Below are 25,714 nucleotides of genomic sequence, written 5' to 3'. Positions count from 1 at the left end.
AGTAATTCTATCACACCTCAGCACAAAAGCACTAACAAACGTGTATTTTAAAAAACTAAGAAAAAGTTTGGCATTATACTACCACCTGTGAAACTATTTCCTTTTCCTACATTTGAGACTTAGTGTTGTCTACCTCAATATTTCATTTATATAAAGTAAGGGGAAAGGATCTTCCTAACAGGATTTCCAAACCACTACTGGGTGGGAAAAGCTGCCTTGCTAAATGAGGATTTGGGACGTGGGGAGGGAATATATGGACATTTTCCCATCAATAACCCAAATGAATCAAGTGGCAATAAATTAAAGATTCTGTGATGTTCTGAATCATGTTGCATAATAAAGTATAATACTTGACTGATTCAAAGAATACTTGGAATAAAAGAATGGCTATCTTTGGTGAAGATTTGTAAATAGCCCTAGCCAGTTTTGCTCAGTGGATAGACCATCCGCCTGTGGACTGAAGGGTCCCGCGTTCCATTCCAGTCAAGGGCACATGCCCAGGTTGTGGGCTGGATCCCCAGTAGGGGGCATGCAGGAGGCAGCCAATCAATAATTCTCTCTCATCATTGATGTTTCTATCTCTCTCTTCCTCTCCTTTCCTCTTGGAAATCAAATATATATGATTTGTAAATGAATAGTCAGGAGATGTGGGTTCTGGCTTAGACAAAGAATTTACTGTCTTTTGACCTCTGTTTATTTGTTTAACTTGAGGGTCTTCTAGGACCTCCCTGCTTAGACATGTAGTATGACTCTAGGTCAACAGCACCTCCTAGTTGAGCCAAATGTGTGGGTGAATGTAAAGAAATCAGAGTCCTAGACAGCAAAGCCAACAATACTGACAAATGGAGAAAATGGGGAAAAATAACAATCACTTATGAGAGATTTTCTTCTAGACCAGAAATCTCAGAAGGCAAAAGAATACATGTAGAGTTTCCATATGTCTACATGCAGTGTTTTTAACATTTAAAAATGTAGAAATGGGCAAGAAACAAACTCTAAATGGCAGGTAGAAGCACATTACTAAAGTTTGAAGGATGGCATTCTGTAATTTACATAGTGTGTTCTTGCATCAGATTTATGGCAAATGACAAATGGCTACCACAGATGAGAAGGTAAAACTGTGTCTTAGAACTAATAAAATTCTGGTCAAGCACTGCATTGAAAGGAAAATTCACTCTTCATTGCCAACAAATTCACTCTTCATTGCCTACCATAAATTTTGGTACCTAGGGTTGCAAGTGTGCTATTACTTTTCAATCTTCATAAGAATTATGGATCAAAAGCCTTAAAATATTACATACCCCTTGATATACCTCCTATTTCTAGAATTGCATGCATAAGAATAAAACTACAAATATGTCAATTATTAAACAATTTATAATAGTAAAAAATATTAAAAAAAAAGACTAAATAACCTCAGGGATTGATTAGTAAATTAAAGACATCTTTGAATAATAAAATACTATACCACCATTAAAATAATGCATACATTTAAAATTCACAAACATGTCAATACTATATCTTAATGAAAGAGATTTCAATTATTTTGCATATTAGAAGTTATTAGAAATTACAGGTGAATATTTAGTCTGTTCTCTTTGGTTTCTACATTTTCTAAATTTCTACCATGAATGTAAGTAATACGAAGAAAAAACAAACAAAAAAACATTGACACAAAAGATAGTTTAAAAATGCAGTTAGGCTCACATGAAGACTGTATTGTCAATATGTTTAAACACAGAACAACAGAATTTGCAACTCCAAGCATGTTTGGGGATTGTTTTGGCATCAGTCTAAATTAAAAATCCAGACCTTATTGTTACTACATCATACCCATGCAGCGGGTAGCCAGAGGCAACTCCAATTCCTGTTAAACAGTAGGAAGGGTTCTTACTAGAGACGGCTCTTCTGCCTCCTGAGGCGGAGGGGTGCCGTCAGGCATGGAGGAAGGACTAGCCTCATTCTCAGTGGTCACATCTCCATCTGTCAGTGCATCAAATGAGGGCAATCCGTCTTCATCCACAGGGAGACTGTCCAGTGTCTCTGTGAGAACTGCTAGCAAGTTCGCCTCATTCTCTTCATCTATCTTCTGCAAAAACAGAAGACGACGTGAGTGAGTTGACATTGGGAGATGGGTAACACCATTAATCAGCGTAGATTGGACATGTTTAGCCAAATGAGTAAGAAAATACATGAAATTTTGAATGTTCATGCCAGAGCACTAAGATCACATCTTCCTTAAACTCCAAATTCACTTTTGGTCTGAAACACACAATTAATTAATACCTCTTCTGTACCAATTTCTGATTGTTGACCTGTCCAATTTAGCAATTTATTATGTCAGTGCTTAATACGGCTGTATATAATTCTGTCTTGTTCACGGCTATTTTCCACATGTTTATGTCTTGTTTCCCTAACTAAAAAGATGTGATTTAGAGAGCCTGAGGCAACTTGAGAGAATTTTGACCATCATCTCTTTAATCCTATACAGCACACCTGCCAAAATGTGTAGAACACTCTGCTTGAACATCACCAGAAGCTAAAACTATACCAAGAGAAACTACACTTTTATGATTTCAGTTATAATCTCATCACTGAATACTCCCCAGTCATTTTTTTCCTTAACATCTTTCCCAACTTTAGTCATAAATTTATAACTGCCTACTGGACATTTCTACCTGATGATAGCTCCCTCATCTCCAAACTCAAACTTACTACTATTTCTCTTGAATTCTCATGTTTGGGTAACAATTTTTCAGACCTAAACTTTGGAACTACTTTGAGTACTCTTTAGCTGTTCAGTTGCTAAGTACTATCGTACTTTGCAACATCTCTTAAATGCATTCATATCTGTGGCCAAGGGCATCTAGTGCAACCTTACTTCTAGTGCTGGATCCTCCAACCATACTCTAAATCATTTTTTCACATTCATTCCCACAAACACATTCTTGAAAAGCTGTTGTTCACTCCACAAATATTTTTCACCACTTATTCTATGTCAAAACCATGTTAGGTGTTGAAGGTACAAAGAGAAACAACACAAAACTGCACCCCTCTAATACCTCTCTGGTGGAAGGGAAGGACCCATAAACAGTTTATTATAAAGGATAGTATTTATTTCAGTGCTTTCAAGCCCTCCCAAACTGGAACTTATACACTTTGTTTATAGGGAAATGTTCTATATTAATTATATTATACTAGAGGCTTGGTGCACAAAATTCATGCACTGGTGGGGTCCCTAGGCCTGGCTGGCAATCAGGGCCAATTAGGACAGGCCAATCTAGAAAGAAAGCAATGGTCGCCAGGCCAGGCACAGAAGGAACAGGTGTCAGATGCCAACACTGCCATCATTGGCGCCCAGCCACCGTGCGGTTTCCCGCCTCCCTCCCCTCCTCCTTCCTTTGCTGCCATGCCTCCACTGTGATGGGTGGGCAGTGGGCCCATCAGGGCCTGCCAGCCAGGGGGGGGGGTATGGGGCACAGGAGGTTGGCCACCAGCCCCAAGGAGGGAGCTGGCCCTCAGCACCCCTGGGAAAGGGCCCACGTCCATTGCCACCCACCCCTGGTTTCCTGTCACAGCCCAGAGGCGGGTCCCAATTGGGCAATCAGAGCCTGCCAGCTATAGGGAGAGACCACAGGAGGTTGGCCAGCAGGCCCCGATCAGGCTATCTGGGCCTGCCGGCCTGGGGGGGGGGACCATAGGAGGTTGGCTGGCCAGGGGAGCTTGGCTGTGGGAACACACTGACCACCAGGGGGCAGCTCCTGCATTGAGCGTCTGCCCCCTAATGGTCAGTGCGCATCATAGTGACCGGTTGCTCCAGGCGTTCCTGTCATACCAGTTGCTTAGGCTTTTATATATATAGATAGCTGGGCACATAGTATAGGTAGTCACTGATTACTTGCTAAATAGTTCACTGGTCTGCATTTATTGCATAGGATGCATGTTGTGTATATCACTTTCTTTTCCTTCTTTTAGCACTTCACATAGTTTATCCAATTTGACCTATTTCATAGGTCCTTTTTAAAGGTTCTGTGCGCTATGACATTAACAATAGCTAAATTATCTCATACAGGTCCTATTACAAAATGCACCTAAGCTGCTGACATCTAATGAAGCCAGCAGGGCCCACACTTCCTTTCTCTCTAGCAGTGAACTCCAGTTAATTGACCTGACAAAATTACAAGAATCACAGAATAAGACAGCTAATCAGAAAATCAAATTGTATCACTGGAGAAATTAGGCAGGTCTTTATCATGTACACATTCTATTTTCACATAAAAATTGTTTTCCCTCATTACTGATCAGCCTCCATCTAGATTTCTTTCTCTTTTGGATTCAAGATGCCATGAAGAGCTATTTGCTACTCAGTGGACTTTACTGGGCATGTTTTCCATTTGCATAATGCCCCACTCTAATGCCTAATGCTGCTGGACTGGACGACATTGTGTGTGGAGTGACAACTATATGAGTTTTAAGACTCTAATGCACCAGGAAAATGTTAACTTCAAAATGGCACTACTTCCAGCAACTGACCAATTCCTTAATATCTAAATTGCTCAATTCAATAATAAAACTTACTGAACACCACTCTTTCCCCCTCAGTTCTTCTGTACAATATAATTGTAATAATAAAGATACTGAAGTATATTCCCTTATTTTCTAGCCAGGATCATAATTTGATACCTAAAGATTCCAATCTTCTTATTTTTATTTTTATTTAGAAATCATGTACCGAAAAACAAACCAGGTTATTAAACTGTTCTGAATAAAAATTATAATAAGATGAAATATATATTATATAAAATATTCCAAATCATGAAATTTATATTCTATAAATATCTCCATTTTATCTAATAAAGATAATTTTGAAAATGTTTCAAGTAAAAACACACATATACTTTTAATAAATTGGATATTTTCCAGGTGTCCCAATTTTATAAATGTTTATTTCAAATTTAAAAATAGCTCAAGAAAAAATAGTTAAGAATATTCACTAATAAATGAGTAATTTTGTTTACACCAATAAAAATTTTGTGTTTGGCTTTCCTGCAATATGACAAGCCTCCAGTTGCTTTAATCACATAATACAATAGTGCTTTAGTTTTATCCCTGGTGTAAACAAACTACAATAATTCCAATCAAGTCAAAATTACAAAGATCACTTAAATTAACCAGTTTCCCTCCAAATTCATTAATAAGCCTGGATGAATGTATACCAAATACAATGCCAGAAATACTGGAGGTTGATAATGTTATAATTATTTTACAAGATTTGATTAAACGGCCAACTATTTTAATTCTCCTCTCTACTGGAGCCACAATGAGGGATAAGTGTTATGGGATGGAAGATTTGAATTGTGTATGAGTGAGTGTGTGTGTGTGTGTGTGTGTGTGTGTGTGTGTGTGTTGGGGTATGTAGGTAGAGCAGCCTGGTGTTCAACTATTATGGACCAGGAGGGCTTTAATCAGTAAGTGTCCATTAGAAGTAATTTAAACCTCTTAATTATTATCCCTATATGTGGATGACTTAGAGAGGTTCTAAGACCAATTATTTTAGGAAGATCCTTCTCTAATTAAGAAGAAAAGGATGTTATTATTTCAAATTCTCTGCTTTCTTTAACCATAAAAGACTGGGGTGAAGTCTGATATTATCAATGAAACTTTTCTGTTGAAGCTCAACAGATATTCCTACATGTAAACTTGAGTGGACATTGCCCCTAACCATGGCAATTTCAATTAGTTTACCATGAGTTTCAACAACCAAACACCCCCACAAAGGCAATGGAGGTGACAAAAAGAACTCTGTTAAACAATGTCACTTTTCATTATTGCTTTGGTCCCAATTGACAGAATATACAGGTCAAAGTTGCTGCAGAGGAAGCTCACTGAGCTAGTAACACATGTCTGTTCACAGGTGACAGGTCCTGGAAACACATTAATCAGTAAAACAACATTGCAAGATAACCATTCAAAGATTCAACTCTGATACTGCAAATGACTATTCTAACAAAACCATACTTATTAGCTTCAAATAAGTTTTTATAAAAGAAAGTAAAGCAGCACGGTGAGGAGAGAGCAGATCCCCAATTGAGTAGTGGACTAGAGCAACACAAATTGAGCTCAGCCTTGCAACTGACCGCTGATGGGTGGAGCAAGGTACAAACCAGCCAATAGGTATCTCCTCCATTGAGCTCTAGAGCAATCAAGCAGCATTTTCCATGGTGGGGTTCAGCCTTGGGCTCTCCTTACACAATGCTAGTCTGCTGCTGTTCTTCCCAACCTAAATAAAGGTCCATGTGACTGTAACACTTCATTCTCTAAGGGCTCTCCAAGAATAAAGAAAGCACATCAACAATAACTCATTCAAGGTATAAAGAATTTCCAGTGACAGATGATACGCATACATGAATATGAACAACCCAAATTTAGAAAGTGCAACAATTCCAAAGCAATGTCATATCCTTAATAAATGAGAGTTCAGAACAGTCAACAAAATCAGAAAGTTCATGACTGCTCTTTGGGGACTGCTGGGTCCCGATGTGACCTGTACAAAGTGTGCTGTATTTCAAAAGGCACAGTGGAAGGAAGGAAAATTCTGCCCCTTCGGGTGCCCAGAGTCACCTCAAAATTGAAATATTGGATCCAGTGTATAATCACTGGGCCCTCTTCCTTTGTGAGCAATTGGCAAAAGGATCTCCCAACTGGTTACATATTCTGGGACAGACAGTGCATTCCACTCGTCCAACTACACCTGGAGAGTGAATAAATCCATTAAATTAAAGAGGAGATCAGGGACTTTGAAGTGCTAACCGACACCTGAGGGAGAAACCCAGAGTGAAACCAGCATGTGGTATCCCCAAGATTTCTAAATGCAAGGCTATTATGGTGGGACCATGCCTTGCTCAAGATAGTCATTTTTTCCACCTCTTGTAGAATTGCAATTACACTCTGTGTCCCTAGATTCTCACACTCGCTTGATCTCTGTTTGATAAAAATAGTTTAATAGCCATTTAATCACAGCTTCATTATCTTAGCTCTCTTAATGCGAATTAGGCCAGGAGGATTCTTGCTTCCTCATTATTCAAATCATCAATAAGACGGAAACAGTGGGATCTTCTTATCACTCATTAATCAGTTTCAGTATCTTAGGTACTGTTTACTCAGAGATCAATCTGTGTGAGAGGTCACTTAACCTCTCTGAGCCTCTATATTTTTCTATATAAAGTTTCAGGATATTATCTGCCTGTTCCTATTATAGAATTTTTTCTGCACTCATAATTAATAGGGAGATAAAAAGAGTAGACAATGGCCTGAGAATTTCTGAAGAAGGTGCTCAATAAACATTTCAGTGTACATGCCCATCTTCTCAATTACCCAGATTTGAATTTCATTCTTTGAGCAAGATCTACCACTGACTTTTAGCACTGGGCCTGCTTCCCCCTAAATACCCAGCATGCCTTGGGGTTTCTCCTTGCCCCATCCTGCTAATTTGGAAGCAGCTAATGAAGACAAAATTAACTCCTACTTTAAGAGAGGCCTAATTAGGAAGGGAAATCTGCTACAGGAACATCTGGTAATGTATTCTGAAGCCAGATATAAATTACATTTTTGGATTATCCACTATTTTGGATTATTTGTTCTACTAGACCCCACCAGAAGTTGAAATAAATAAGTGAGAAAGCAACTTTCTGATACATTTAGGAGTTTAAATAAGGACTACACTTGATCGTAGGAGTCCGTTTCCTGAATGTCCGTACGTAAAGTTCTGTACCTCAGTTTCATGCACAAAAAGCCAAAAAAACTTGTGCATGTATAAATTTTGGTTTTGATGTACAAAGTGTGATTCAAGATTTGCAAGTAGCTGAATTCGCAATAAAGAAAAAAATTTTTCCTGAAATAAAATGTAAAAAATAACAATTTAGACTAGACCACTGAAATAGAATTGAAGGGTTTTAGCTTTCTTTAAAAAACATTTTAAATAGTGCAGATACCATGTTGCTGATTGTTTATTGTGCATGTCCACTCAGTGGTCTGAGCCTGTACCAAAAAGGTTGTTTAATATTTTGAATGCCTACTTTCAAACAACACCGTTTCTCTCTTTTCCTTTTTCTTCTCTTTATCTCCTTGAATGCTTCTCTTATACCCAGGAAAGAGCACCCAGAGTGTGTCTGCCCACCTTCTTACACCCCAACAGAAAATGGGCAGAATCCCCACATGATGCTTCTTATACATTACTCACTTATACCCCATGCAGTAGGAAGAGTCCCTAAAATGAACCATGAGCTTTATGTTTAGTATATGGAATAAAGGGTTTTCAAAAGGGGGTGGGCACTTGAAGGTAGGATAAAAAGGATGTAAGAAATCTCTAGTATATATGTGCAACAGAAACATAATCAAGACAATAAAGACCACAACATATTGTGTTATACATGTCTTATAAAAGCACTTTTGTATCTATTTATTTCTTACAAATGCCCTAAGAGTTAGCTTATTCCCCTATAATTATTCCCAGGAGAGATAAGCACTTTATGTGACAAGCATTTGCCCTGGGGGATACCAAAGTTGCCGGAATTTAAGGTTTTACTGATTTAGTGGCTAGTAGAAAGAATGCAGAATTTAATTTCACTATCTGGGTAACTCACCATGGACATATAGTCTACTTAAAATATCATATATGTAAATGTGTCTATACATAACATCCCATACCCCTCCTGACACACATAAATTTGCATATCAAGTGCACATATTTAGAATCTACACAAATACATTTCAATCTTTTAAGTGTAGTCCCACATATTCAATTGTAGTTAACTATATAAGTATATAATAAGCACATGGATTCTTCCTTCCAATTATCTATTCTAAGGAAAGCAATGATGATACACTGAAGATAATTCCCACAAAAATAAAATAAAATAAGAATCAAGTGGAAACAAATATAAGCAAAACTGAATTCTCTCCTCAGATATATTTAGATCTATTGAAGTCTATATAATTCCTGTTAATATCAATGCTTCCATTTAAGTAGGTAAACATGTACATTCACATCTGTCCTTCAGCTCCATTCTAACTTAATAGCATATATTTCACACTCATGAGTTAATAAGCATGTACTGAACATGTGAGATTCATTCCTCTGAAGAGATTACATGAGCTAAAAGTATAAAAACAGAGGTTCAAACAAAAGATCTAAGAAAATCAGAGTTGATTCACTCAAAATGAGCTACTTAGAGGGTGTGGGGGAAGGAGAGGGTTTCATTCCATTTCTCAAAACACATCCTCAAATTTACTAGTAAATTAAAAGAAAAACAAGGCACTGTGTAAGAAAAACCAACACCACCAGACTGGAAGTCAGAAGAATTGCTTCTAGGTTCATTTGCACTATTATCTATCTGCATAGCCTCACATGAAAGAACTCAACTCTGGCTGCACTGGGCAAACCAGAAAGATATTCCTATAGGTTCCCAACTAGCTTCCCTGATTTCACCCTTGCCATTTTCCACCCCATCCCAACAGTCCATTCTCAACACAGAAGACTGAGTGATCTTGATAAAACCTAAGTCATATTGTGGCCTTCCTTTGACCAAACCATCCATGGCTTCCCATATCTCTAAGAGTAAAAGTGAAAGTCTTAAGAGTGACCTACTAGACTAGGATCACCATATACTGTATCATCCAAGCCAAGAACATTTTTCTGAGTGAGGGGGTGTACTATAGATAATCCGCCATTCAGAGGTTAATCCAGACAATTGTGGGCTAACTGAGATGTATGGTTAGTGATCCTATACTAAGATCCACATCATCTCATACTGTCAACACCCCCATTTATCTGTCTGAATCCTTTCCAATCACTCTGACCTCTTCATAAGTCTACAAAAATGTCAGGCATTCTCCCTACAAAAATGTCAGTCATTCTCTTGCCCCAAGGTCTTTGCACCTGCTGTTTCCCCTTGCTAGAAAGATCTTTTGCCAGATGGCCACATGGCTTCCCCCTTTATCCTCTCATTTACTCAAATGTCATGTTCTCAGTGAGACTTTCCCAACTATTCCAGGCACATTCTATCTATCTTCCTGGCTTATTTTCCCTTTGACACTTATTTCTGTTACTCAATATAGATTTGTTTGTGATCTACCTAAAGTAGAAGGTCTGTTATGCCTAGCTGATAAACTATTAAGACACTTGGAATATAGTAGATGCTTAATAAAAATAAAGAAGGATAATAACTAAAAAGTCTAACCAGTCCTAAAGTAGCTAATAAGACTTTTCATTTTCCTACTATTGTCATTGCTGTTTGGTCTGTATATCCCACTTCTCTCCAGATGTATCTTAGTAATGTTTATCTTAGGCTATGACTTAAAATTAGCTTGCATTCAGTTCTCATACACCATCTGATAGGTCAGGCAAGTAGCCAATATATTCTTAGTGGGAAAGAAGTCAATATGAACAGCAACAACTACAGAGGAGCTAATTCTGAAATTAGTCCCAAAGCACTGAATCTGTAAGAATCAATGAAATGTCCATCTTTTATAAAGGAAGAGGTTGGGATGCATCTTGTCAAAGCAGAGAATTATACCAATTCTAGTGTTTGGGAGGACACTAGAATGCATCATCAAGCAATTAATTTGCAAATATCTCAAAAGAGCCAAGATGATTTAGGAGAAAAAAATCATGCCAGACTAACTTACTATCTCTGTCCATACATCAGGCTCCCTAATCAAGAGAAAACAATTGATGTGATTTATCTGGACTAGAGTGAGCTTCTTCATTCAATACTACATAACACACTCCTGGTTTTAGCCAGAGGTTTTTTTTCAAACTATGTTCCATGGAACCCTGGACATCCATCCAGTGACTGTAAGGATTGATTATAAATATTGTAATACTAGAGGTCTGGTGCATGAAATTTGTGTATGGGGCAGGGGGAGTCCTCTCAGCCTGGCCTGCACCCTCTCACAAACCAGGACCCCATGGGGGATGTCCGTCTGCTGGTTTAGGCCTGCTCCCACTCCAACCACTGGCAGTCGATCCCTGTGGGATCGGGCCTAAACCAGCAGTCAGACATCCCTCTAGCAATCTAGGACCACTGGCTCCTAACCGTGTGCCTGCCTGATTGCCCCTAACCACTCTGCCTGCCTGCTTGATTGCCCCTAATCACTCTGCCTGCCTTCCTGTTTGCCCCTAACCACTCTGCCTACCTGCCTGATCTCCCCTAACTGCTCACCTGCCTGCCTGATTGCCCCTAACCGCCTCTTCCTCGGCTCCCGCCACCACAGCTTCGTCTGGAAGGACATCCAGAATGACGTCTGGAAGGTTGTTAGGCTGTCTGGTCTAATTAGCATATTACACTTTCATTATTATAGATATTTTCTTTATAAAATTAAACTCATACACATTATAATGAGTTTGTTTTTAGAAAGCAATGTGCACACTCAAATGTGTTACTTTTTCAATGCATTAGAAACCACTGCTACATTAACCTGCCAAGATGAATCATTTTGTGTTGGTCTCAGGAATAAAAATATCTTGAGAAGTAATGGTAAGCAGGTTAAAACCTGAAGCCATTTACAAATACTCATTTCTATGAAGCAGAATTTTCTCAATCCTCTTTGATCAAAACAATGTACAAAATAATCAGTTGCTAAGATTGATATAAGATACCGATTATCATCTTAAACCCCAATGTCACTTTTTTTCTGTTCATTTAAATAGTGTCATAACTATTACAACAGATAAATATTATCTTAATTTAAAAAATAGTCAATAGCATCTGACCTTTACTAAGTGCTTCTATGTGCTGTTGAGGTAATTTCTTTCCATGTACTATCTCATTTAAACCACCCATTAACCCTATTATTAGCTCCAAACTCATGGGGCTAATGGGAGGCAGGCAGAGTTGGATATCAAACTAGAGCTATCTGAAAAAATCCTGTTCTCACTCCCTGTATATATTGGAATTTAATGAAAATTATTGGAATAAAAATGGGCATAAATACAGGCTAGTCTAATCTATTTTCTTATCAGTTAATTATCAACAGATAAAAACTAAGCGGGGACATTCAATTCCATTCCATAAAGCAGAATTAGTCTTCCATGTAGAACAAGGAGGTTGCTTTTATTTAGTTATTTTTTAATTTATCTTTATTGTTGAAAGTATTACAGATGTTCTCCCCTGTTTTTCCCTATTGACCCTCTCCTCCCCACTCCCACTCCCCACCCTAGGCTTCATGGCACTATTGTCTGTGTCCATGGGTTATGCACATATGCATATAATTTTTTTGGTTAATCTCTTGTCTTCTCGTACCCACTCTTCCCTTCCCTCTGAGATTCGTTAGTCTGCTTCATGTTTCCATGTGTCTGGGTCTGTTTTGTTCATCAGTTTACTTGGTTCATTAGATTCCACATATAAGTAGATCATATGATACTTGTCTTTCTCTGACTAGCACAAAAGGAGGAGGTTGCTTTTAGATTGCTTCTCACTGTGTATTGCTGACCCAATGTTACTATGTAGTCTACCTTTACTCCTACTGGTAGTGGTTTGCTCTCCTACTGAAATGTTCTTCCCTTTCTCCTTCATTTGTTTACATAATTCCCTATGCCAAAGCCTACTTTAAGTGTTCCCTCTTTAATGGGATGCTTTTCAACAAATCCAGCTCATACTTGTATCTTCAAGGTCTTAAAGCCTTCATAAGAATAACCTGGATCCCTGGACAGAAGTACAAATTTCTGGGCCTCATTGCAGAACACAAAATCCAAATCTCCATATCAGAGTTTCTCAACTTCAGTAATATTGACATTTTGGGCTAGATAATTCCTTTCTGTGGGAGTCTGCCCTGTGCATTTTAAGATGTTTTACAGCATCCCTGGCTTCTACACATTAAATGCCAGTAGTACCTCCCAATTATGACAACAAAAATGTCTCCACATATATTGCCAAATAATTGCCAGAAGGCAAAACTGCCCCCAGTGGAGAACTGATTGCTTAAGGAATAGTCCAGGATGCTGAAGTTTTAATGAGCAGTCAAGTGATTCTGATAATCATGTAAGTTGGTTAAGTTGCTGTTTTGTGGCTGTTGAACAGTGTATATATCAAGTTGGAATTTACAGTTTCAAGTATGCTAGATTTATCCCCTCTAACACATGCAATTCTAAAAACTCTTAATAGTTATTAATAACATATTTTATTTATTTGATGTGAATTCTTATTCCCTATATTTTATTTTAATATGCTTAGATGTTTCACGATCTATGCTTCCTTGTTGATTACAGCTTATTGTTTGTTAAATTCATACCTTTCTTTTTGATTAGTCATATGCTATTTCATTCTTTCTATTGCCAATCATCCTCCTCTTTCTTCAACATTTTCTGACCATCACAATTATCATAAAGTTCATTTTGGTTAAAGTCTATTTGATTACATAGACCATACTAAATGATTCTTGAGAATTTTCCTCTAAATACTGTCACAGAATTTTTAAATATTTCTCGACTTCTGGAGATTTTTTTTACAACTCAGAAAGGGCATAAAAGCCATATAAGATTTTTTATGTTGTTATGAAAGAGGCAGTGAGGCAAAACACAGACTCTGAAATTAGAATGCCTGCGTTTGCATACTGAGTTCATCACCTACAAGGTGTGTGATCACCAGCAATTTGCCTAACCTCTCCGTGTCTCCGATTTCATGTCTGAGAAGTATGTTATAATCATAAGATTACATTGTAGGGACATTTTGAATATTAACTGAGCTAATACATACATGTAGTGCCAATCAGTGCCTGGTGTATAGTGAGGACTATGTTTGCTGTTATTACTATTGCTGTGATTATATTATTGTCCTCATCTGCTACATTGAATTCAAAATAAGTGAAACAAAATGTGGATTTGATGGGAAAGAATTCCATAGTAAAGGGAACATTAAAGTTAGACTTTGAGTTGGGGTTAAGGTATAAACAAATGAAAAGGAAAGGGAAGAACATTCTTTCCTTTATAAGGGAAGCCTACAAAATATAGAGATTTTAAGTATAGTATTAAAATCACTAAATACATGAAAAGAGACAGCATTTGGAAATATTTAACAAACATTACACATAGGCATTAATCAATGAGGATAGCAGCAGCAGGATTTCAGAAAGGAGGCCTACTGTAAATGACTCATAAAGTTTTACGGTTACAAATTAGTAGATATTAACACTGGGCATATGCAAGATTTTTTAGACTGACTCTGTAAGAAATATTTTATAGGAATTCCCCATTTCAATTAATAAATTATCTATAAGATAGCACATATTCTACCCCAATGTAGTGCTTAGAAGGCACCATCCCCAAAGCTAGTGCTTCTATACATATAAAAGCCTAAGTGACCATTATGACCTAACGACCAGCATGACTGGAACGACCAGTCAACCAGTTGCTATGATGCACAGGAGCTCAACGCAGGAGCTGCCCCCTGGTCGTCAGTGCGCTTCCACAGCTAACCTTCCAAGGCCCTTCTCCCCGTCGGCCAACCTCCAGGGGTCCCTCCCCCCACCTGACCAACCTCCAGGGATTCCCCCCACAACCAGCACCCCCGCCTCATAAGCTTCGATTGCTGGCCAGGCCAAGGGACCCCACCTGTGCACAAATTCATGCACCTGGCCTCTAGTTTGTTCATAAAGACTTAACACCATGAGATATGTGTATACACCGTGCAGCTGCAGATCCCTGGTGCCTGGATCAGACCTATGTGGTATATTAAGGTTGGAGATGCCAAGATATGGGTGATGTCAAATGATCTGATTACTGCAATATCCTGGCAATAGCATTAAAGTGGAGAAAATTGTCTCAAGGTGGTTACAAACTATTCAGAGGCAAGGCTGTCCCCTCTGTGAGGCTATCTAGGATGAAGGAAATCAAAGCGTGCTTCCTGATAATCCTCTTTGCTGCTCCTGGCCCTTTCCCCAAGAGAATGGGAGCCATTTACAGGCTGGGATTGGGCCTTAAACTCCCTGAGAAAATTTCTTTTTCCACTAAAGTGTTCTGCACAGAGTTGTGGGTTGTCAATAAACACTTGCCAAATAAATACAAGAAATTCATCTTCTCAATGACTTTGTATCTAAGTATTCCATGCGGGTTTAAGTTTACAAAGCATCTAAATCTGCAATCTCCTAGGATTTAGAAATCGAGCTTCTTTTAATGCCAGGCAGAGTGGACCCCTTGTGAAGAATCTTTAAATACTTTATGCTGCAGAATCACTCATAATTATCACTGGTTTATAAGTATATGTGGTGAGCATGCCCAGTAGGGTATCGTTTGATATTTGATTAGCTAAAGTGACTACTAACACCAACAGGGACATTTTTTAAAGGGACCTTGATAACTGCATTAAAAAAAAGCATATGTGCCTATAACAACATGGGAAATAGACCAAAGATGTACAAACCAAACTGAATAAATATTTAAGACTTATAGAATGACAAAAGGAGAGAAAGTCATTTGATGATAGGCTCCAATAATGATCAGATGTAGTCACAGAAATACCAAAAATAAGAGCTAGAAAAGAGTCAACTCATCCAAATGCATTATCTTGGAGATGAGAAGACAGATGCCCAAGGAGTTAAAGAAACTTTCTCCAGGTCAATAAGTAACAGTCAAATTATGTATTTGTTTGGATCCTATGGGTTCCTTAGTTTCTTTATTATACCATGTTGCTTCCCAGAAGAATAGACGTAAATAGTAACAGCAAAGAACGTTTTTCATGCACTTGCCATTTTTCTTCTTGAGGCCTGAACATTGTTTAAAATACTGTAAATGGGAAGTCGCCAGTGCAGACCTCTATAGAAACACTGGATGTAAGCTTCTTGGGAAAATGAATCATGATTTGTATGTCAAACTGAACGTCAAAAAATGTTGACAAATATTTATTGAGTATCTACTATATACCAGGCATTCTTTTTTTTAAAAAAATCATTTATTTGAGAGAGAGGAAGGGAGGGAAGGAGAAAGGGAGGGAAGGAGGGAGAGAGAGAGAGAGAGAGAGAGAGAGAGAGAGAGAGAGAAAGAGAGAGGTATTGTTCCACTTATTTATGCACCCATTTGTTGCTTCTTGTATGTGCCCTGACCAAGAATCAAACCTGCAGCCTTGGCATATGGGGAAGACACTCTAACCAACTGAGTTACCTGGCCAGGGTACCAGGCATTCTTGACACTGAGGAAATAGCAATAAACAAAATAATTAAGCATCCCTGCCCTCAATGAGTTTATTTTAGCAGGGGAACACAAATGATTAACAAAATCAATTCCTGTAAATAAAATAAACTACTGTGAGGAATAAATAAATGTATAAAGCAATAAGAACTCTACTTTTATTTAAGGAAAGCCAAATCATTATTAAAAATAATATTTATTTACGAAAGCAGGGCATAGTTATTTTTCTTAGAGGAGCTTTCATACTGGGATAACTTAGAAACACTTAAATCTGTAAAACTGTTGAAAGTACAGTTCTTAGTACAAAATCTTGACTCAAAGAAAAGCTTCCTGCTGATAGTCTTTTACACAAATTGAAAGATGCCTGTAGAGCTGTGAATCTCCACTTGGGCTATATATCGGAATCACATAAGCATTTAAAAAATACTTATGTTTGCCTTCCACTCACCTCAGAGAAATTAAGTCAGTATTTTTGGAGGTGGGAGCCGGTATTTTTAAATGCTACCATGGTGGGAATATAATGGGTTTCAGTATTATGAATTATTCCTGCCCGGCCTGTGTAGCTCAGTGGTTGAGCACTGACCTATGAACCAGAAGGTCACAGTTCAATTCTTGGTCAGGGCACATGCCTGGGTTGCAGCTTGGTGTGAAGGAGGCAGCCAATCAATGATTCTCTCTCATCATTGATGTTTCTATCTCTCTCTCCCTCCCCCTTCCTTTCTTAAATCAATAAAAAATATATTTTTTGGGGAAAAAATAGAATTTTGTTCCTATGAAAGGTTGAATGACAGAGTCTTTGAGGGAAGATGAAATATTTGCTATAACCTATCTTATGGGCTGATGTAGAGAAAACTTTCCCATCAATGTAGACCAGAGTCCCACATCAAGATGCCCTGAAGCCCTCATCTTTCCACAGTAGGTGGATGCTTCACCTTCATCCAGTGAGTATCAAGTCTTGTCCCTGTACTATGAAGGCTATCTTTCCTGAGTCCCAGTCCTCACCTCAATTACCCACAGCTTTGACCTTTGAACCCCTTGTTTAGGTCTTGTCAATATCTTTCTCCAGTGCTAGATCCTTCTTCAATACCCATAAATCCGTCATATAGATCTCTGTGATGTATGGCCAGGACACCCATCAGACAAGAGCCTATTACGATGACTGCTGCCATCAGATTAGATTCCTTTTCTTTAGTATTTACTTGTTTATTTTTATATTTTTTTTAATTTTTATTGGGGTGACATTAGTCAATATGAACATACAGGTTTCATGTGTGGATTACTAATTTACAAAATCTGTATATAGGACTATGTGCCCACCACAGAACAAAAACCATCACAGATTACATTACAGTGACCTCTGACCATAGGCTGAGTAGGCTATGAAAGCTTGAGTTTGAACATAAAGTCACCCAGGAGAATCCACACAGTGACATGCTACCTCCATGAAAATTATGACATAGATGTATAGCATTAAAATGAAACATACCCATTAGATATTATTAAAGCAATCAAGAAAATTGGAAAAGTGCACTTGTTCACCCTGTGACCTATGCACATATATTGGGAAACATCTGAAAGAATAAACTCCAAATTATTACAAGGAAGTGAAACATCAGATGACTTTGATTTGTCTTTTTTTTCTAATCTACATGTAATAAGCATATTTTTATTAATAAAATTAAAATATAAAAATAAGAGGCATGTGTGGGATGTGATTACTAGGACAAGAGAAAAACTTAAGTGTGACTGAATAATTGATCAAGGTAAGTACAGGTCCACTCAACTTTTGGCCCTTGCGTAGAAACCACTTTCCTTAAGCCTTGTCTCATCTGTGAAAGGGCAGCAATGAAACCTGCCATGTCTATCACTTAAGGTTACTGGAAATAAAAATAGCAAAATGTCGTGCTTTGCAGAGGAGTAAGAAGCATTCTATAAAAACGTAGTGCTAAAGATATATGTACCCCAGATGAAAATCACTCAAACAATATTTACTAAACTAGAGGCCCAATGCACGAAATTCATGCAAGAGTAGGCCTTCCTTCCCCTGGCAGCTGGCACCGGCTTCCCTTAGGCACTGGGACCCGGGCTTTCCTCACAGCCCTGGCTTTATCCAAAAGGTCTTCTGGAAGGACATCTGGTCTAATTAGCATATTACGCTTTTATTATTATAAATGTGTATTATACTTATATAGTTGAATACTTCACTTTATTACTTCCTTACAACACTTCACAACTCAAGACGACTATAACAACCTTTATAAAAATAATGACAGAATTTGCCTGAGATTGTACAGCAAAGGCCATGAACAGAGACATTTGTGCCTTCTCCCCTGAGTCCTTGTTTCCCTGTGACATCACTGGTTGTATATGAACCTTCCAGGTCTATTTGTGGTGATGGTGTCAGCCAGCTGTAATCTGTTCAGGGCTGAAACATCCGATACTATCTGCTAAAGGTGTCCCTGGAGTAGACCCTTTCACCTCCAGGCACAATATGAAAACATCAGGCTTTAGCAATTGACAGAAAAATAGTTCTGTGTCATTATAGTACTCAACTTGTCCCTGGAAGAGCATGGGTCCTTCACGATTCCTAAAACTTTAACCCAAGGTCTCTTGTTTTTCTTCTGTTCCTATTGATATCATGCCCATGGTGAATACTTACATCCTTTAGAATACTTCTTTAAAAAGAGGGAAGAAGTCCTCAGTCTAAATTTAAGTTGTTTGATGTCCATGGCCATGTTTTATTTGATGTCATTCATTCCCTCCTTTTTTTCATTCATTTGTAGATTTAGAAAATCTCTGTTGGATGGCAGGTGTCTGAGTCACACAGCAGTGTTTCTAGCAGACACATCCCTGTACTCGTGATGTTTACAGCCTGGCTGCCAGCAGTCGTTGGTATAGAACATAATTAGTTAAATGTTAAATAAAGGGAAAAGTAGACTTAAAAATGAAAACAAGGGGGAAAAAGAAAATTGAAACTCAGAGGCAAGGGAATAAGTAGAAGAACAGGATAATCCATAATTTTTATCATCATTTTTAGTTGGAAATGAAATACTCTTTTCATATTATACTCTTTGTTTGAGCTATGGGCGTCAGAAAATAATTACTCTCTGTGAAATGTGAAGTAAAGTTTTAGTCACCAAGCACAACTCTTCAACTGCTCTCTGCTCTTAAACATTGCCAGATCTTCTCTGGGGGCTACAGCAGTAATAAAGCATTAGGAGAGAAACAGAGTTTTCTTTGAGCTTCAGTGACAGTATTATTGCCATAAAGGCCAAATAAAATCAAACCACAATCTACCAGGGAACTAGAGAATAAACTCCTGTTTTGGAAAAAACTGTCAATTTCTGTAAAGTACAAACAGGACAGGAAGATACAGCTTCTTTCTAGTAGATAATACAATGGCAACATGCTTACTAATGATTGAACCTTGAAAAAAGTAAGGTTGCTCTAAAATTGAACTATTTCAAGATAAAGGCCAATTGAAAAAATCAAGGTTGACAATTAGAAGAAAATAATAATCTTTGAGCTCTTGCTACTTACTAGGGCTGCTTCTTAGCACTTTGCATATGCTATTTCTTTTTATCTTAACAATGCTCTGAAATAGCTATTATATTACCATTTTATAGATTAAAAAACTGAGGCTTAAGGAGGTTAAGAAACTTGCCTAAGGTCCCATAACAAATGTGACCGACTGGAAATTTGAACCCAGGTCCCCCTCTCTTTGGTACCCCTAATATTTTCCCAGTGGCAGAATTCAAACCTCATACCTCCACAGGTATTTATTTGAGCATAACTGTTAATTTTATTTTTGAGATCTCTTTGGGGCAAAAATGAAGTTCAGTGAATAGACTTCTAGAAAAAAAAAAGTCACATGTTTCATTGCTTCTAATGAGTTGCTGCAGTTCAGAAGTTTCCATTACCTTCTGACAATTAAGTTTCTAAAAAAATGAGGAACCACTAATTGACTTAACCATCTTACAAATTCGAAATCCATCTAGCGCCCTAGAACACAACTTCCATCATGGGACCAAAAGTTATTCACATGTTGCAATCCACTTGGCAATTAGATTTGCTTTGGGTAAATTGCCTATTATTCCTGCACTGGAGATGAAGTTCTGATTTGGAACATACACTGGCACATGCTCACACACATGCAGGTAGCAACATGTTGCCATGAGAACAGCTGCCCTGTGACCAGCTGCCCCATCAGAACCAATGATAAGACATTGTTATGCTGGGGCCAGTGCAGTGGCAGTGGACCCAAAATAAAAAATGTATAGTAATGGAAACCACAGAATCTTAGGAAATGCAGTCAGTTTCACAGAGCATCAAAGGGTCACTCTATTCAATTTATACTTGAGACTGGGCACAATATTAAAATAAAATAAAAAAGGACATGAAAGCAAACTATCTTATCAGTTGCCGAGGACTGAACATTTACTGCCTGTATAAGGTAATTTACTGATTACCAAATAAATGTGTTACTTGTGTTGATCCTTGTATTTGGCTCACCGGCTTCTAAAGAAGTTAACACTGTGAAAGCACTAAGGATGTGTCAACATTAATATGTTCACTGCTCTGTTCAAGCTTCAGTAAGAGTGAACTTGTATGGTTCCATGTTCCACTAGTAACAGTAAAGTTCTCAGGAACTTTGCTATCTGCTCAAACTTTTGTGGTATTATTTATCTTACAGGAGCTATTTACAAATAAGAATACTAGTATTAAGTATAGTAAACCTGGTGATCTCAAACAATAATGTGCATACAAATCACCTGAGGATGTTGGTAATGTGTAGATTCTGATTCAGGGAGTCTGAGGCATGCTCTGAGATTCTGAATTGCTAACAACTTCCCAGATGATACTAAGCTACTGGTCCATGGAACACAGGTTGATTAGTAAGACTCCAGTTTTCTTCATTTCTTCATCAAACTTGGCATGTTTTCCATAGTACTTCCCCCACCATGCAAGGCAGAAATTACAATTGCTCTCCACTAGAAAGGCACGCCATACCCTTTGAATGAAGACTTATTTTATGTCACTTCACCCATTCCAGCTCAGGTTGCAAACCTGAGGTCTTCAGGCCAGAACTAGTCCAGACATATGTTTTGTTTAGATAATGCGGTATCTGCCTACAAAAGCTTTTAAACACTATTTGGTTAGTTAATGATATTTACTAAACTGAAGATTTCATCTAGAATTCCTGTTATTTTCAAAACAAAGCAGATCAGAAGACCTGAGAAGCAGCTGACCACTACATAGGAGATGACCTCTCCACATCCCTTTCTCCCCCACACACTATAGCCTTGAGTGACATAGACTTTCTGTGGCCATCCTCATTGTATTTCCTATTGGCTTTGGAGTCACTCACTCCTCTGATTTTCATTTTTCCTACATTTTTCCCTACCTCCTCATTATGGCATCTCCAATATAAAATGCTTTTCCCATTTCTTATCCTCATAAAAATCCTAAGTATAGCTTAAGATCCTGTTGGAATTTTCCTGTCTCATTAAATAGTACTTCAGCACACCAAGTTAGCTCTTCTAACATACCTTAGCACATCACACCATGTTTTATGTTATTGTTTAAAACCTAGTTTTTATTCATAGGCATATTTTATCAACCTTTTTCTATGTAATGAAATAGATATGTACAAGATGCACGACTCAGATCCACATGTGCGTGTATGTGTGTGCAATTGTACACCAATCACCTCAACTTTCAACTAGATTGTCACTGTCAGTGGGAACGTTACAATGTGCTGTGGTGTCTGCAGGTTAACGGGATGATTCACATGAAGTCATTACAAGCAAAGTTATTTGCTGTTTTCTTCTGAAGCTATAATAGTTCACCTTTCACAGGTTTTTCATTTTGTATAAGGGATTTGTAAAGAATATTTTTCTTTTCATTTAAACATGTGGCATTAGGATATTGGTTTTCTATAATAAAAGAAGGTTTGGGTTATAGAAAGCAAAGCCATAGTCAATACTTTTAACTCTTTAAAACTTCATAGCGTGATTAAAGGTTAAATACAAAAAGAAGGGATCGTTTTTAGTGGATTCTCTAAAACATCTCTTAGACTGGGGCAAGTGAAAGGCATATAGGAAAGAAGGGTGGTACGGAAAATTCATCATGAAAGCAGTATTTACTTCAGGGTCATGATACTTCATATGTTCTATTACAATGGGCCGAAGAACTATTATTTATTAAACAGGTAAAAAGAAAGATTTTATAAGTTATAACTACTATGTTGCCTCAGAAAAAAAATAAGAAACTAAATCCATTTTGAGGACTGAATGCATACTAGATGAATCTCCAATCTGGGAGCCACACATGTTTCCGTATCTGAATCTGATGAGCATTTAGCTACCATGAATTTTCAGTGATGAGAATGAGGAGGGATTTCTGCAGGACATTATTATGCTGTACCTGAAATAATTCCTGCTCCTTATTTAAACTCTCACCAAGAATATTAAAGTAATAATAAATGCCTTATGTCTCTTATACAGAAGGATATATAGATAACACTTTAGCTGTGATGTGCAATGATCACCAGGGGGCAGATGCTCAATACACACACATGGAAACATGGAACAGACTAATGAATCTTAGAGGGAAGTGGGGAGGGGGGAGGGAGGAGGGCGGGAAGAGATTAACCAAAGATTTTTATATGCGTACTAGAGGCTGGTTGCACGGATTCGTGCACCTGTGGGGTCCCTCAGCCTGGCCTGTGGGGATCAGGCCAAAACTGGCTCTCTGACATCCCCTAAGGGGGTCCCGGATTGCAAGAGGGTGCAGGTCAACTATAATGGAAAAATAAATAAATAAAAATAAATTTGATGAAATTATAAAAACATTTGATAATTATTTGATAAATCAATCATTTAATATTTCTGGAGCTCCTTCCATGTCTGAAGCACCATGCAGTAAGCATGAGGTATGTAAAGAATTCATACAACAAAGAAACAATGGGTACAGCATCTGGAGCCAGACTGTGTAGGCATGAATCCTCATTTTGCCACCAACTAGGATTGGAGACCTGGGCCAAGCTACTAAACTTTTCTGGGACTCAATACTCCATCTGTAGTGAAGATAATTATAAAATATCTGTCTCAAGATTGGTGTAAAGATTAAATTAATTAAATGCATAAAGTGCTTAGAATACTGTCTGGCACATACAGGCCTTCAATAGAATCACTTATGATTAAATGTTATTTTTCTCATCCCTAATGAGTTTGTAATCTAGTCAAGGAAGTGGGACAGGAACAATGAAAATATAACTCCATAAGGCCATGGATATATGACAAATGTCAGCTAAGTCATTAAGATACTGAGGTTTAGTTCTGAAAAGAATCATTTTTAGTCTTAAATAATGTTGTCAGAAATCCAAGCAAGGGAATTGTATTAAGTCATAAAAGTTTTTTTTTCACAGTTACATTATTTTGGTCATAAAATCCTGACAGCCATTACAAAACAGACCTCTCCTAACTTTTGAGTTTTCCCTCCAACCTGGAGAATGAAACATCATAAGCACATCTAGGCTTCACACAAAACTTGATCATGAACCCATTCAACTACCATAAACATGTAGAAATTGCCAGTGGCCTTCTAACTCATCTGGCCTAATGGAGATAAAGTCAGATAATGTTTAGCAAAGAAACACAGCTTCAGAGAATACATTATCCATAAACAAAGATATCCCACAAAGATGAGTATTACTTTTATTGAATTTTTTAAAACAATCTATGTACCTTTTATTCAAGTAAAGAGGTAGAGTTTTATTTTATTTACATCATTTGCAATTATAAACCCGGTAATTTTAGAAGCATGAATACAACTTAGGAATGATCTAAAATTAAAATAGAGGGCCATTTGAAACAATTGGGAAAATGTATGTATGTGTGTTTTTTATATTAAGTATATAATAGAAACCTATCAGGTCCATTTAAAAGCTTCACATAATGAGATTTACCACCAACAACAGAAAATGGCAATCCATATTTTTGCTATCATGTATACCCTTTAGTTCATTATCTGAATGTCAATAATAAAAGTGTGTTTTAATATGATAATAAGCATTGTACTAATGTGTTTGTCTCAATGGCAGGGATCACCTTTAAAAAACGTTTAACGGTGTATATTTCCTAAGGAGGATCATGCCATTTAGTTTTATATTCTGAGTATCTAATATAGCAGATTCTGAATAAATCCCAGATGGGCGAATTAACAAATGTGAGGAAAATGGGGCAAAGGAGATTTATAAAGGCTGTATTTCAAAATAAAATAGGTTTGAATGTTTTACCAGCCTCGTCACCTGATCTTCCCACCCACACCACTTTTCACTTCTCATTTTCTTATTTGAACCTAACAGCACTTGAGACAAGCAACACCTAATATTAAGTTATCTTTACAAATACCATCTTTACTTCCAAAGAGATGGTGACCAGAAACACAGTAGGCCTTGCAAAAGCACTTGTCAAATACATGGGAATATGGCTGAGCTAGCTGGAAGCTGCTTTAGGACAAGTAAGTACCCGCTGATGCTCGAGGGTCCGCCAAGAGCCAGCATCGCGTCTTTAGATAATGTACTCTAAAAAATAATTTCAGGTTTATTTAGTTCCTTATTCATTCAATCTATACATACTAAGAACTTACTATATTTCAGACACTGAGTTAAGTAATGGGACTGTATTAGTGAAAATCACAGCCCAGGCCCTCAAATAGCTTCCCATCCAGTGGGAGATACGGAATAGACTAGAAACAGTCAGATTGAGAAATCCTGGGAGAAAGAATGCAGTCAGGGCACCTAGATGTCTTAGGAACCAGAGGGGGGAGGTAGCCTAGAAGTGATGCAGAAGGGGGAGTCTGGGTGATAATAAAGTATTAGGCAAGCAAAGACAGATAAAGAGATGTGCTACATCTAAACACAAAAACATATAACTTACACATAGAAAAACCCAGTGTCCTATAGTAGCTGTTCAATAAATAGTCATTGACTAAGGGAATAATTATGCATGTGTTATATTATGGGAATCATCGACCTTTAACTACCACCAACTTATCTTACCCTGAACCAAAATAAAGTGTGGTATTTGGAAATGTGTTGCCATAGTTATAATACAAAACCAAAAACACTTATTTTCCCTAACTCCACCTCAAATTGTTCACACATGATACATGAGAGCTTACTGGCTTTCCAGAACATGCCACTACAACTGTAAAGAAAATCAGACCACAGTTGTTGCAAATAGCAAATGCTGAACTTTTGCAAGGAGTGTGCTGAGCGAGGATACTCTGTCAATATTTTCTGTCATGTAGTGTAGGCCACTTCTTCCTGGTTTCCACTCACCCTGGGCCTATTGGTCTTCACAAACATCATTGACTAAAATGTGGTTCACTTTAACATACAAAATGCCTTTGCTGGTTGACTCTCACCAGCCACATCAGAGCGAGGCCTGCGTGCTTGGAGCTGCAGGGCACTCTGAGGAGTCACACTGTGGTTGCTCATCTTCCCTCCAAAGGTTACATTTTATGACA

General features: G+C 37.8%; 1 protein-coding gene across 3 annotated transcripts in view; it reads right to left on the bottom strand.

The window, feature by feature from the left end:
• PPARGC1A (PPARG coactivator 1 alpha) overlaps window positions 1-25,714 on the bottom strand; it is a 304,344-nt gene that overhangs the window by 35,948 nt on the left and 242,682 nt on the right. For all 3 annotated transcript variants that reach the window (XM_054724022.1, XM_054724037.1, XM_008140191.3), the window contains exon 3: window positions 1,895-2,089. In XM_054724022.1, the coding sequence (XP_054579997.1) occupies window positions 1,895-2,089 (195 nt within the window). The remainder of the gene's footprint in view (window positions 1-1,894; window positions 2,090-25,714) is intronic.

Source organism: Eptesicus fuscus, chromosome 2 (genome assembly GCF_027574615.1).
Source record: "Eptesicus fuscus isolate TK198812 chromosome 2, DD_ASM_mEF_20220401, whole genome shotgun sequence".
In the NCBI taxonomy this organism is placed as follows: Eukaryota; Metazoa; Chordata; class Mammalia; order Chiroptera; family Vespertilionidae; genus Eptesicus; species Eptesicus fuscus.
The sequence above is the reverse complement of the archived record's forward strand: the minus strand, read 5'-3'. Positions and strand labels throughout refer to the sequence as shown.